Source organism: Plectrocnemia conspersa, unplaced genomic scaffold (genome assembly GCF_051122295.1).
Source record: "Plectrocnemia conspersa isolate PC_06_02 unplaced genomic scaffold, ASM5112229v1 ptg000013l, whole genome shotgun sequence".
Lineage (NCBI taxonomy): Eukaryota > Metazoa > Arthropoda > Insecta > Trichoptera > Polycentropodidae > Plectrocnemia > Plectrocnemia conspersa.
The window spans coordinates 24,381,687-24,394,041 of NW_028277177.1; the positions used below are offsets into that span (position 1 = coordinate 24,381,687).

At 31.4% G+C, this 12,355-nt stretch overlaps 1 protein-coding gene across 1 annotated transcript; it reads left to right on the forward strand.

Moving 5' to 3' along the window:
- The first annotated feature begins 9,443 nt into the window (after positions 1 to 9,443).
- Positions 9,444 to 12,028, forward strand: LOC148227658 (THAP domain-containing protein 1-like). The gene is made up of 3 exons (XM_088201832.1): positions 9,444 to 9,821; positions 9,922 to 10,143; positions 10,243 to 12,028. Exons 1-3 carry the CDS (start codon positions 9,669 to 9,671, stop codon positions 10,273 to 10,275), a joined length of 408 nt encoding a protein of 135 aa, XP_088057958.1. The 5' UTR covers positions 9,444 to 9,668; the 3' UTR covers positions 10,276 to 12,028.
- Positions 12,029 to 12,355: the final 327 nt, after the last annotated feature.

The following is a 12,355-nucleotide window of genomic DNA, read 5'->3' on the forward strand; positions in this document are numbered from 1 at the left end:
ATAAGAACATACAAGTCTATAATATAACGATATGAATAACAGAGACACCCAAAGTGTGTGTTTAAATATCAACCCACAATACAGATCTACCCTTGAATGGAAAAATTGCAAACAAATACTCTCGAAGAACAATTCTACAAAAACCACGAATTTTACAACGAAAATACTAAAATATAGCAGTGACAACAAAAGGAATACGTTATAAGTTGCAGCGATTGGCTGGATGATCGCTGCAGCATCCACCTCGCAGACTCCTGCGGACACTTGAAGAGGCTAGCAGACGCCCGTCGCCATCACCTTCTCCACCGCTGGCCGGAGAATATACTGTCGCTGCCACACCAATCAAAACTCTGGGATCTTGCACTGACATCATCCCTCCGCCAGTTTCTACACCACCGCTCGGAGAAAACATCTCGCCATTTATCGTCTGTCGCAACATATGTAAATATAATGTAATTAACGTAGTTCAGTCACCAGAGAGCCAATAAGATCTTTAAGTACTGCAATACACATTAGATAAAATACTATATATACTACAATAGTCCATAAAAATCTTTATAATCCTTCCAGAAAAGAGTACGCTTTCATACAATTCCACACGTCTGCTTGATTTTCTCCTCGTGTGGATATTATTTTAACGGATGTCGTGTGTATTCGACATATTTACGCCAGGGGTCGACAACACCGGCGCACCCGAGCAGAACGGTCGACGTATCCTCGGGCGGCATCCGGAAAATTTGCATGTTGAGATCTGCAGCCCGCGAAAATTCAATTTTGGAGGAATTGATTTTTCTCCTTTTCGCCTAATCCGCCGGCGAAATACCGAACGTGTGTGGGTGTTCGGGTTATTTCCTTCCTCTGCGAGACGTTTTGGCACATTGTAAAGCAGACTAGTTTAGAGCTATAAGTATATTTTATACGACATATAAACGCTAAATTTACCTTAATATTAATTTGCATATATAATTATTAGCACTAATTTATGAAATTTTAAGCGGAAAATATGTAGGGTTTCATGTCTAGCTTAATACAAAAAAATATGATTCGCAAAAATTATACCTATTTTTGTCCCACGTTCTCTGTCAGCCCATCCTATGTTATAGTTATATGTCAATATATTATTTTGCAAAAAGCAGACACCCCCTTCGGACGCCAGATGACGCCTGGAATTCATGTTAACCCCTTGATCGCACGTTTGATTCTCGGAATTTTCGGTTTATTTATGTGTCGTTAGATATCAAAATTGTCTAAATATTTATTTTAATTAAATTGTTAAAATTATTCATAATTTAATAAGGCTGGAGGTAATACAAATAAGAAACAATAAAGACTGTTAATGATAAAGTAAAAAGCCTCTTACTACTATATATATTCTTATATGAATCGAAAACAGACTGAAAGAGTATTTAACTCAATATATTAGATTTAAATATTGATATATTTATATATTTTGTGTAATGAAACATAATATATAAGCCAAGAGGTGCACTTACATGACATACGCGTCAATACTTGCGCCGTGATTTTTTGATCCCTACTACCACACGTAGTGGGGGTACAAAGTACCCGCATAACCGTGAATAAAACACGGTACGAAAGCCGAATCTGACACACTCAACTCTAATCCTATCACTTCAATGCTCGAACCACTACTTTGTTTCAAGAGAACCACTTCAAACGGGAGTGACGAAGAAGCGGCCGCTTCTCTCTACAAATCCCTTGGTTCAACTTAACGTTTAAATCGCAAATTTTAAACTGTTTAAGGGTGTTTTGTTTGATCCTATTTAAAAAAATATGTCTTCATATCTTTAGCAATATCCCTTAAAGATAATAACTTTATTTTATAATATACATAGCTTGAGCGAGTTTGCTGACAAACGACTCATATACTGGTTTATTATATTATAGATATAGCCGTGCTCGGACGAGGCGCGTTATTGAAATGTGTATAAAATTTTACTGTCAACATGCCGATGGGAAAATATTTATTTTTGGCGACACGTTGAACGAGGGTCGTTAGCGTCGGAGAAATTTCGATGAAAATTTTTAGTTAAATTAATTGCGTTGATAGAAAAAATCATTTTAAATTCTACATTTTGTACATTTCAAACAACCAAACGTTTATTAATACACGACATTTATGCAACGTTTTGGCCATATTTGTTCGCTGTTACTACACTGAATAATTGTTAAACCTCTCATTGTTAAAAGATAACATTTACATTAATCAGTATAGTGTATTATTGCGTTAATTGTATGATATAATATAATATTATAGAACATCTGGGCAAACGTAGACGTTAAAATAAAATTCACAAAAATTACACATAGCAGGTTCTGAGTTAAGCACAAAGGAAATGTCGTAATTATTTTAGCTGACATGTTAAATCTCGCCCCTCGAGCCAAGGGCAATGTTTGAAATTAATTGTTCTTGGAATTTCAATAATGGTACTGAATTTGGACAGGCAAAAGGTTACACGTGTATTTATACAAAATTATATTATGTTATTGTTTGCAAAATTAAATTAAGGCGCTAAGATATGTATATTAAAAAAATATAAATTATTTACATGTTTACTTTGGAATTTACTGATTTTTAAATCAACCGTCATTTAAACTGTGCTAACTACTTACACCTTAAAAATAGTAAAAAAGCGCATTCTACATATAAATATATTCGATAAGAAACATACATGTAAAAAGAACTCTCAATTAAAATAGGTATTTTACATGAAACAATAGATAAAAAAGACATTAAAATAACTGTTAAGTAACATATTTTAAATATCAGATTCTAAAAAAATAGCTACGTCATCAAAAAATGTGACGCGAAAAACTATGACGAAAAAATTTAAAATAGTGACTTTTTTATTTTTAATGACGTTTGTTCAAATTAGTTTTTAAAAAATTTTGCCAAAATTAATTAGACATTTCTTTTAGATAAAATAATTTATCAATAAACCACAAACACAAAATAATGTATCTATTGTAATTCTTTCATTGTAACATGCGTTAGCGCAATGTGTTACAACGGGGTAAACTTAATCATTACCTACTTAGAGGCTATAGAAACACAAGAATCATTTATAAATAAGTGATATATATTTTATTAAATAATCATAATTATTACAATTAGACATTCTGGTTTTTCGGTGTTTTTTTATTTCTCGAGAATCGATAATTCGCATTTTTACTTAAGAATTGATTTTCTTGAGAGCTCATAATATATGTAATATGTAAATATAAAAATACAATATATTATTGTAAATATTTTTGCGATTTTATTGCCAATCTGTAAATAATATTATTTTTAGACAACACCTCTTTATACAAATTCATTCACATAAGGAGGTTTAAACAATGACTTGGCGTCATCTGGCGTCCGAGGCAAGTGTCTGCTTTACACGAAATATATATTCAAATTTTAGTATAGAATATGAGGGATGTTAGGAAAGTTTGTTTATTTGCTTGACAACACTGTCGTTTTTGTTAGGATTGCTATTACGTTTACCAGGCTTCTGTTGTACCAACGTTATGTCTACAATTGGATTTTAAAATGTGTTAATTTATAAACCTGCTAAATACGATGTTATTTAAATGTTTTATTTTTTTATTGGAAATTTATCAGCAATATTTTATATATAAATAAAATATGGCAAAGTGGTATGCTTAATTAAAACAGGGAGAGTGAAAACATCGAATAACAATGCTAAGATTTGTCAAAAATTATTATTTTTAAATGATTACTGAAAGACACTACAGGTAATGTGTGCCGAAAAAGAGAGCAGACGCGATAAGCGAGAAACATCTGTTAAGATTCAGAATTTAATAAGTCAATCCCGGAATAAAATACTTTGGATTTGTATTTTTATTTTACGAATATCCCTCGCATATCAGTACCTATAGTACGTGTCTGTGTGTCTAAAGGTTGAAAAAAGCAGCACACTTGCGAAAATCTATTATACTATATACTACGAGACCCCGTCTCTTATTGCTTATGTATTCGACGTAGACAAGCTGTTGAGGAAAGCAATCCACGAAATATATTAATGTATTCCCTCGAGCTGCTTCTATATTCGTTCGACATACAAAAAACACACGAGTGACGCTTTCCGAGAAAGTGTAAAAAATATATATGTAGTGAAATTTAGGGTATTTTTTGCATTTTCTTGCGATTGAGGCTTTCTCGCGGCGCAAGCTGCAGGCTTTATATTTTTTTTACAAAAAAGTGTATAATAAAATAGAAAAGCATTAAGTAATATATACACACATTTTAAAAGCGACTTAAAATCGAATCAGTGGAAGTCCTAGTGAGCGATCTACTTTATATATGGCATAAATTTAAATTAATAGAATCTCCTGTTATCTTTCAATTATTTACTTTTATTTAGACTTTATAATAAAATGCATCTTATATTTAATTGTTCTAAGATGTTATTTCTTCAGCTTCCGTCATACGCTCTATTTGCTGTGAAATAATTAACAGAGAACTATTAAAAAAACAATTAGATAGATAACTGACAATGCTATGATATAATAATTTGATGAGGACGCAAATTTTTCAATTAAATTTTATAATTATCCTAAGAGGTCGTGGGCGCTTGACTTTTCCTATTTATGTTGTTTGTGTCATATAGTGATAATATTAAGTGTAGTACGTAAATTTGTATATATACTAAGGTACATAAACGAAAGAAATAAAGCCCTTTACTACATAGAAAATAATTCGCCTTGATCGTTCCGTCCCGAGCGACGATTTGCAACATCTCAGCCAATGATCAGTTTTTTAATTTAATTTTTTTAGATGGCATATTAGAGACGGCATTTTATAGTAGTTATATACTTGGAATATTTGATAGTTATAATATCTAAGACTGCATCACTTTTTTTTAGATATAATAAAATATATATCTACGTCATGATTTTTTATTAATTGATTGATATTCTATGCAATAATTTTTATTACAGAGCATGCAAATTCAATTAATATTAATTTAAATCAAACTTATGTTGCATGTTCTTTATGAAAAGATACTAGCTGACACCAACCACAACTATACATGGTGCAACAAGTCCATGGAAAGCAGGCTCCATATTATAGGGAGCGCAATTTTTTTAAATGAAAAATCAAACTTAACCTTACCTAACTTAAAATATTTAATCTACAAAAAATGCAATAAAAAAAGAAAAAAACTTGAGTGCTTTAAGCCGATTTTTTATGTATATTTTATTTAATTTCTATAATATAGCAATTTATCTTATTCTTATTTTTTTAATAAAATTACGTAATATCCAGAAAACGGGCACTTAAACGCTTAAAATGTACTACAACCTAAACAATGACTTGATTAATCATTTGAAATAAATAAATAAAAAACGTAGAACTGATGAAAAAATAAATTATGTATAATAAACGCGGTAACGCGGTAACGGGCAAAAATGTGCTAGGAGCAGTTGCATAACTCAAGAACGCACACGAATTAAAAGCAATATTTGAGACCGGCAGTTAGTTTTATATTTTATATTAAATAAACGTACAAAAATTGAGGACCGCTTGCACAGCAATATATGATCAGTTTATACTTATTATGATTTTATGATAAAGTCCGTGATAAAAAAACATGGATTATAAATATAAAAAACTTTTAATTTTTTTGTATTTTTAATCCATGTTTTTAATTTTTATTTTTTCATTAAGAAATTTGTACAAACTGAAAAATTATATTTTCAATTTTTCAGACAGAAATGAAAAACATAAAAAATCTAAAATAATTCATAAGAAGAAGCATAAGTATAGAGTTGCTCATTAAATATTTATTTATTTAAAATCATATTTTAAAAAATGAAAAGTTATTAATTGGTTAACAAACAATTTTTCATTAAAATTTGTTTGTAATTATTTCGCTAATGTTGATGGTTAATAATTTAAAATATTTAATATAAACAATAAACATTTTTATTTTTGAGCCGAAACTAATTGTAATATACAGGATAATAAATATATATGTACATATAAAAATATTGTATTTACTATATTTAATTACTTAAAAAATAAATAAATCTTAATAAAAACAACCTGTTGTATCTGTACATCTACACAGTGTACTCATCCGGCCTTTTCCCATCCATTTTATCAAACACGAAAGATCTCCACGCCTCTGCAGAAGATTATGACTCGTCACGCTCCCGCGGGACACGTCAGATATGAGACTCTCGCAAATTTGCGAATTTTCTCTCACCAACGTTTGTAATTTGTGCGCGTCGATAAGGTCGCATCAAGGGCTGATGTAAAGTATAAATCAGCGTGTTTATTCTAAGCATAAAAAAGCGAAGGCTGCTCCTTCTTATCGGAGCATAATGTCGGATGTGTGATGCGTTTCGGTCACGCAAACTTTCTTCTTAGAGGATAGGGACAGGGGCAGTACGATGATTGATGGCGTATGTTTTTTTTCGCCTCTGCGTCGAAAGTTATGACCCCAGAAAAAACTCCCGCGGGATGAATGGAAAACCGTGTAGGATATTAACTTTTTGCCGTCCCATCGGACTTTTGAGCGCTCGTGTTACATTACAGGGGAGGTTTGTCGCTTGCGGACAGGTAAATAAGTTTAGTCAAAATATTGTAGTACAAATTTTATCAGTAAACCAAAAATTAAAATAATTAAATACCAGAAAAAATACTGTCTTCATCGTCTTCGTCCATCAATGTCTCTCACTCAAACTCGTCACTTAACACGCGAGCGAGCGAAAGGAAAAGTATCTCACCGTACGCGCCTGGTGTTTTGCCATGTGTGCCACACCAAACATAAAAATGAAAATGGGTTGGCAACGAGACACTTTGGTCATTAAAAGTGTATGATTATTTTTAATATGTTAATTTGCAAAATTTTTTGTACTAGGTTAAAGTTATAATGATTGTCACTCAACAAGCGATTTACATTTATTTTTTACAGTTTTGTCTATCATGGTTTTTTTAATGCGTAATGTCATACAATAAATGTTATATCAAAAAAATTTTAAATTATATTCGCGCTCACTTAAAAATCTGTGTACCATCCAACAATAATTGTTACAGCTCCTTGTAACTATTATCGAAAACTTATTGCTGAGTAGCGGATGACTCATGTATGGTGAGTGTCCTCGAGCGCAGAGAACCTGACTGTAACGGTGAAGAATAAGGGAGACGATCGCGAATTCTCTAGCGCATCTAAAATCGCAGAGCATCTATACAGTATGCAGATGCTGCCGGAAAAGGTAATCTGGAAAATGTACAACGCGGAATAAAAATTCAAACTCCTGTGATATTTCTGAATGGACGAAATAATCTGAAATACCAATCATCAACATCAAAAAAGACTATTATTGCTGCCCCTAGAGACTGCAATCCCTAGAGCTCTCCCACGGAGACTAGGTCTTTAGAGAGCCTGGTGAGCATGAGACCTTTGTTTTTTAAATACAATTGACAATGAAACATTATGTAATGAATAATAATAAAATATTTTGAATTGATCTATATTTTCCTTTTAACTACAGAGAAAATTGCAGTATATCGGAAGAAAACATATAATAGAATATGTTAGAATATAGCAATAATTCTTAATTTATTAAATTTTAATAACTCTCGACATATTGTGAGGGGGATATGAAAAACAATCACAGTATACAATATTTTAAATTATATTAATAGCGCCAGTTCGTATTAGACGATTCTCCCCTATTTACATCCACATATACAAGCATACGTTAATGTGTTTTTTGCCGTAAAATCACTAAATATTAACACGCTGCGGTCGTCTCGCGCGTTCAGACGTTACTTAAAATTTCCGTCAAGCAAGTTGGATAATTATGTACTTGAGTATTACGAATTATTCTCACCCTTTGCGATGCACTCGAGATAAAAGCTATGCTTCTTTCACGCAAAGACTACTATACTTTGATAATTTAAAACAAACTAGTTTAATTTAATATATAGGTACAGTATATAATCCGTATGTTGTTTTAAATTTCATTTTAAATAGCACAACGTGTAATAGGTGTATGGCGCGGATTACGGTTTTCATGGAATGAAAGCATGGATTCTGAACCTTTTCGGCGGCGGGGATTATTTAATACGTAATCCAGATTACACGCATGACGTCCAGTGTGCTTTTTGCGTAATTACTTTGACATGAAAGCTTCTGTGAAATTACGATGGACGTATTTCAAGAAAATTTGTAATTAAATGGAATTCGAAGCATACGAGACATTTTCTATTAAATATTATATTATACAATATAATATGTGGAGAAGGATTATATAATACACTAGCTACTTTGTGGGACAAAATAACTTATTTGAACTACATTGTATTCCTTGCAGACTAAATTGTTATTAAAAAAAATTAAAAATGCAGATATTTTTTCAAATGTTAGTTAATATAGTATTGTCTTAAATTGCCTCCTACCTAAGTAAGTAAAGAATAATTTAATTTAAATATATAATAATAATATTGTAAAATGTACGAAACACTACGCCCGATATTAATTCTTCTCTGTTTCCTGTCTGATAATTTTTACTGAATTTTTAAAAGTGTATAAATAAGTAGGGCTTGCAAATTACGGGAAGTTGCATTATCAATGAATTATTAAAACATTAATTTAATACTGGTTTACTGGTATTTTTGAATATATAAGTATAAAACAATATTTTTTTTTAAAAATAGGTAATGAAGAAAAAATCTATATATACTATTTATTACACAAAATTATTTGTGTATTATTCCTTTAAATGTAGAACTAAAGTGAGCCTTGAAAATACAAGTTTAACATAAAATAATTTAAACATTAATATATTTTTTTATATATCACTTCTGTTAAAAAAAACATTATCTTATTCTACACTTACATATACTAGTTAACTAGACGGTTAAAATATATTTTAAATGCTAATTATAAATATTTAATCTTCATTTTTTTGTTCTAATAAAGTATATTAGCTCTCTTTTTATCTCTTGTTAAATTGTTATTTGTTCTCTTGTGTCTCTTTTTATCTCTTGTTAAATTGTTCACTATTTTATTTTTATATTTTTTTTAATATTCCGTTGTAACCTGGCAGCCGTAAGCCCAATGTATCATAACGGAGTACATCTGTATTACCTGGGTAAGTCAATCTAACTTAATTAAGTATTAACCACTATATTAAAAGTCTTGGAATCGGTAACATCTATGCAACTTTTTTGACTGCGGGTCAAAATAATTAAAATGTGACTATTATGAATAATATTCAGGCCAGTGAATATTTTGGTTCTAACAACCATATATGTGGTCCGGTCGTAACATCGTAACGCATAATCCGGCAGCATCATAAGATTCCCTATCGAGCTCGACGGTTTACCGTTACATTCTAATTAGAATCCACTACTATTTGCCTCTCAGCCATACACCGTGGGGGTGTTACCAACACCATTCTGTATTATAAGGCCATCGCGTAGGATTTTCCCATAGCCGTGACGTCACGGTCCAACGGTATAGAGCGCGACGGTCGGCGGCGGCCAGAACTAAACCGTCCGTTGGCGCGCGACGCGTCAGATTCACGTGCGCGTGTTTATTTACCAAAAATCGGTTAAATATCGCAGTTAACCATTTATCCGTGTCGTCGTGTGTTATTCAGTGTTATTTGGTGTATTTGCAACCATGGTTTATACGTGTTGTGTCCCAAATTGCAACGGAAACTACAAGAACGGCCCCAAAGTCAGCGTCTACAAATTTCCTCGAGATGAAGCGACTAAAAACAAATGGATCCGGGCGATTCATCGAGCACATTTTGCTCCTACTCGACATTCTAGGGTACGTATTGTTTTTACACATATAAGTGCTTGTTTATATTTTGCATGTTGATCGATACACACACCTAACCTACAATATAATGGATCATAACATAACATAGGTATGCGAGCGCCACTTTACCGAAACGGATTTCAGACGAAATAGTGAATATTATGACGAAAGAACCGGACGTCATCTGAGCGTTCCCTTGGACAAAAAAGCATTGAAAGAATCAGCAGTTCCGACGAAGCTACCCAATTGTCCAGATTATCTATCTGCTTCGGCTTCTACTTCGACCAGAGAGAGTGCAGAAGAGAGACGCACGCGTATCGACAATTCCAATGTATTGTAAAAGCTGCAATTGCCAACAGCTATCGTTCCAAAGCTAAATATGATAGTAATAGAGTATTTTCCAATTTTAATCAATTTATTGTTTGTCTAGATAACCATTATGTCGACGAGGAGTGGACCATAGTCAAGAAAAACGGTCTGGTAAAATTTATTTTAATAGAAGACGTTCCGGCCCCCGTCATTACTCTCTCTGCCGTATTTAGCCAAGACTTAAAATTAACATTATATAAAAACAAAACCCAACTAACTCGCTTAAATAATAAACAAATCCCATTAGCGTTTCAAAATATTAATGATGTAATTGAAACATTAAATACTTTTAAATCTTCTCACCAAAATGTAAACGAGAGTTCCGTCGATGACAATATTCAATTGATCCTCGATACGTTAGCATCGACTCGTACATTAATAGATGAAGATAAGAGGAAATATATCGATTTTTTAAGTGAGCAAGTAAAACTTTTCAATTGTAAAAAAAATCGTTATAGATATTCACCTGATTTTGTAATATTTTGTAGCATTTTGTTCTCAATATCTCCCCACGCATATAGATACATCAGAAGCTTTGATTATATGATTTTACCTCATCCGACTACAGTTCATAAAATTTGTTTAAAATATAATACCGATCCTCAGATTGAACAAAATGAGGCAAATTTTTTAACTTATATTAAACAAAAGTTTCATTTTTTAAAAGATAGTGATAAAGTTGTTAGTTTAATGATTGACGAAATTTATATTAAGCCATATTTTGATTATAAAGGGGGAAATATTGTAGGTATGGCTTATAACAATGAAGAAGCAGCTAAATCTGCTCATGTATTTATGTTACAAAGTTTGCTTTCTTCGTTTAAAGAAGTTGTGCATATTTTACCTGTAAAAACGATGAAAGCAATGGAATTATTTAACTTCATTAAGAGAATTGTAGTCGGTCTACAGAATATAGGATTTAATGTAGTCTGTGTCGTAAGTGACAATAATTCTATAAATCGTAAAGCGATGTCTTATTTTGCTTCACCTCCTCAAGTCAGTATAGTTTACAAACATCCTTGCAAAGATAATGCACCTTTGTTTTATATTTTAGATTCTGTTCACGTATTGAAATGTATACGAAATAATTGGATTAATCAGAAAGATACCGATCAGTCGATTAAGTTTCCATCTTTTGAAAATGTAAACGATGATACTTTATCTGTAGCTTCCTTTTTAAATGTGAAAAAATTGTATCAAATGGAAAATAATCAACTTGTCAAATATGCTCACACATTAAATTTAAAATCTCTCTCACCTAGTTGCTTTGAAAAACAAAATGTAAAATTAGTATTAAATATATTTAACGACAATGTTATACAGTGACTGTTAGAAATAGGTCAGCAGCATAATTTATCTAATCACCGATCTACTGCTGAATTTATTAGATTAATAAAAACTTGGTGGGAAATAGTAAATGTAAAAACACTGCACAAAGGTGACAGATTTAGAAATCCTCTTCAGACATATGTCAACTTACTTTAAAAGAGATCAGCTGAGCTGCAAAAAAGATATGTATTCAAATATTAATTTGTATGTATAAATATGGCAATGATTGACTTAATGTATTCACTTTTCCAGATCAAAACAACAATAGATTGAAGTAGCGATTCGAGAGAAAGCTGTTATATGTCAAATAAAATTCAAGTTTTATAAGTGAAATGGAGAAAAGTTATATTTATAAACAAATTATCTTGAACTATAAGAATGAAATTTATGTTAAGACCATTTACTAAAATTTGTTATATGTTTTATGTAATTGAATATGTAAACTCTTATCAAATAAACAGTGAAAAAGTTTTTTCATTAACATACAAATAAACTAGAATTTTCGGACATTCCTTAAATGTACTTTGTTTTAATTTTATTTTCTTTTATTGACCTATTTTTAAAAAATGTTCTGATAATTTTCAAAACTAGTAATAAAAATCATAAATGAAACCTTGATTTTATTAAATTTAAAAATTATTTTTCATTCTAAAAAGGCTATTAAAAATACCGAAATCGTAAAAGCGCGTAGATTCTCTAGTACGTTTGCCGCGCCGAGTATCCCTACACCCAATGACGTCACGCGCGCTGCTGTCCGGCCTTCTATCTAGGTGGTGTTGGTGTTACCCTGCGTTTCTAAAGAAATATTTACCATTTGATTTTTATTATATAATAATGCTCTATTT

Excerpts from the sequence above, each read along its gene's own strand:
- LOC148227658 (XM_088201832.1), top strand. The coding sequence starts at position 9,669 with ATGGTTTATACGTGTTGTGTCCCAAATTGCAACGGAAACTACAAGAAC. Across the intron at positions 9,822-9,921 it reads CTCCTACTCGACATTCTAGG|GTATGCGAGCGCCACTTTAC; the intron begins GTACGTATTGTT and ends AACATAACATAG. Across the intron at positions 10,144-10,242 it reads CGCGTATCGACAATTCCAAT|ATAACCATTATGTCGACGAG; the intron begins GTATTGTAAAAG and ends TTGTTTGTCTAG.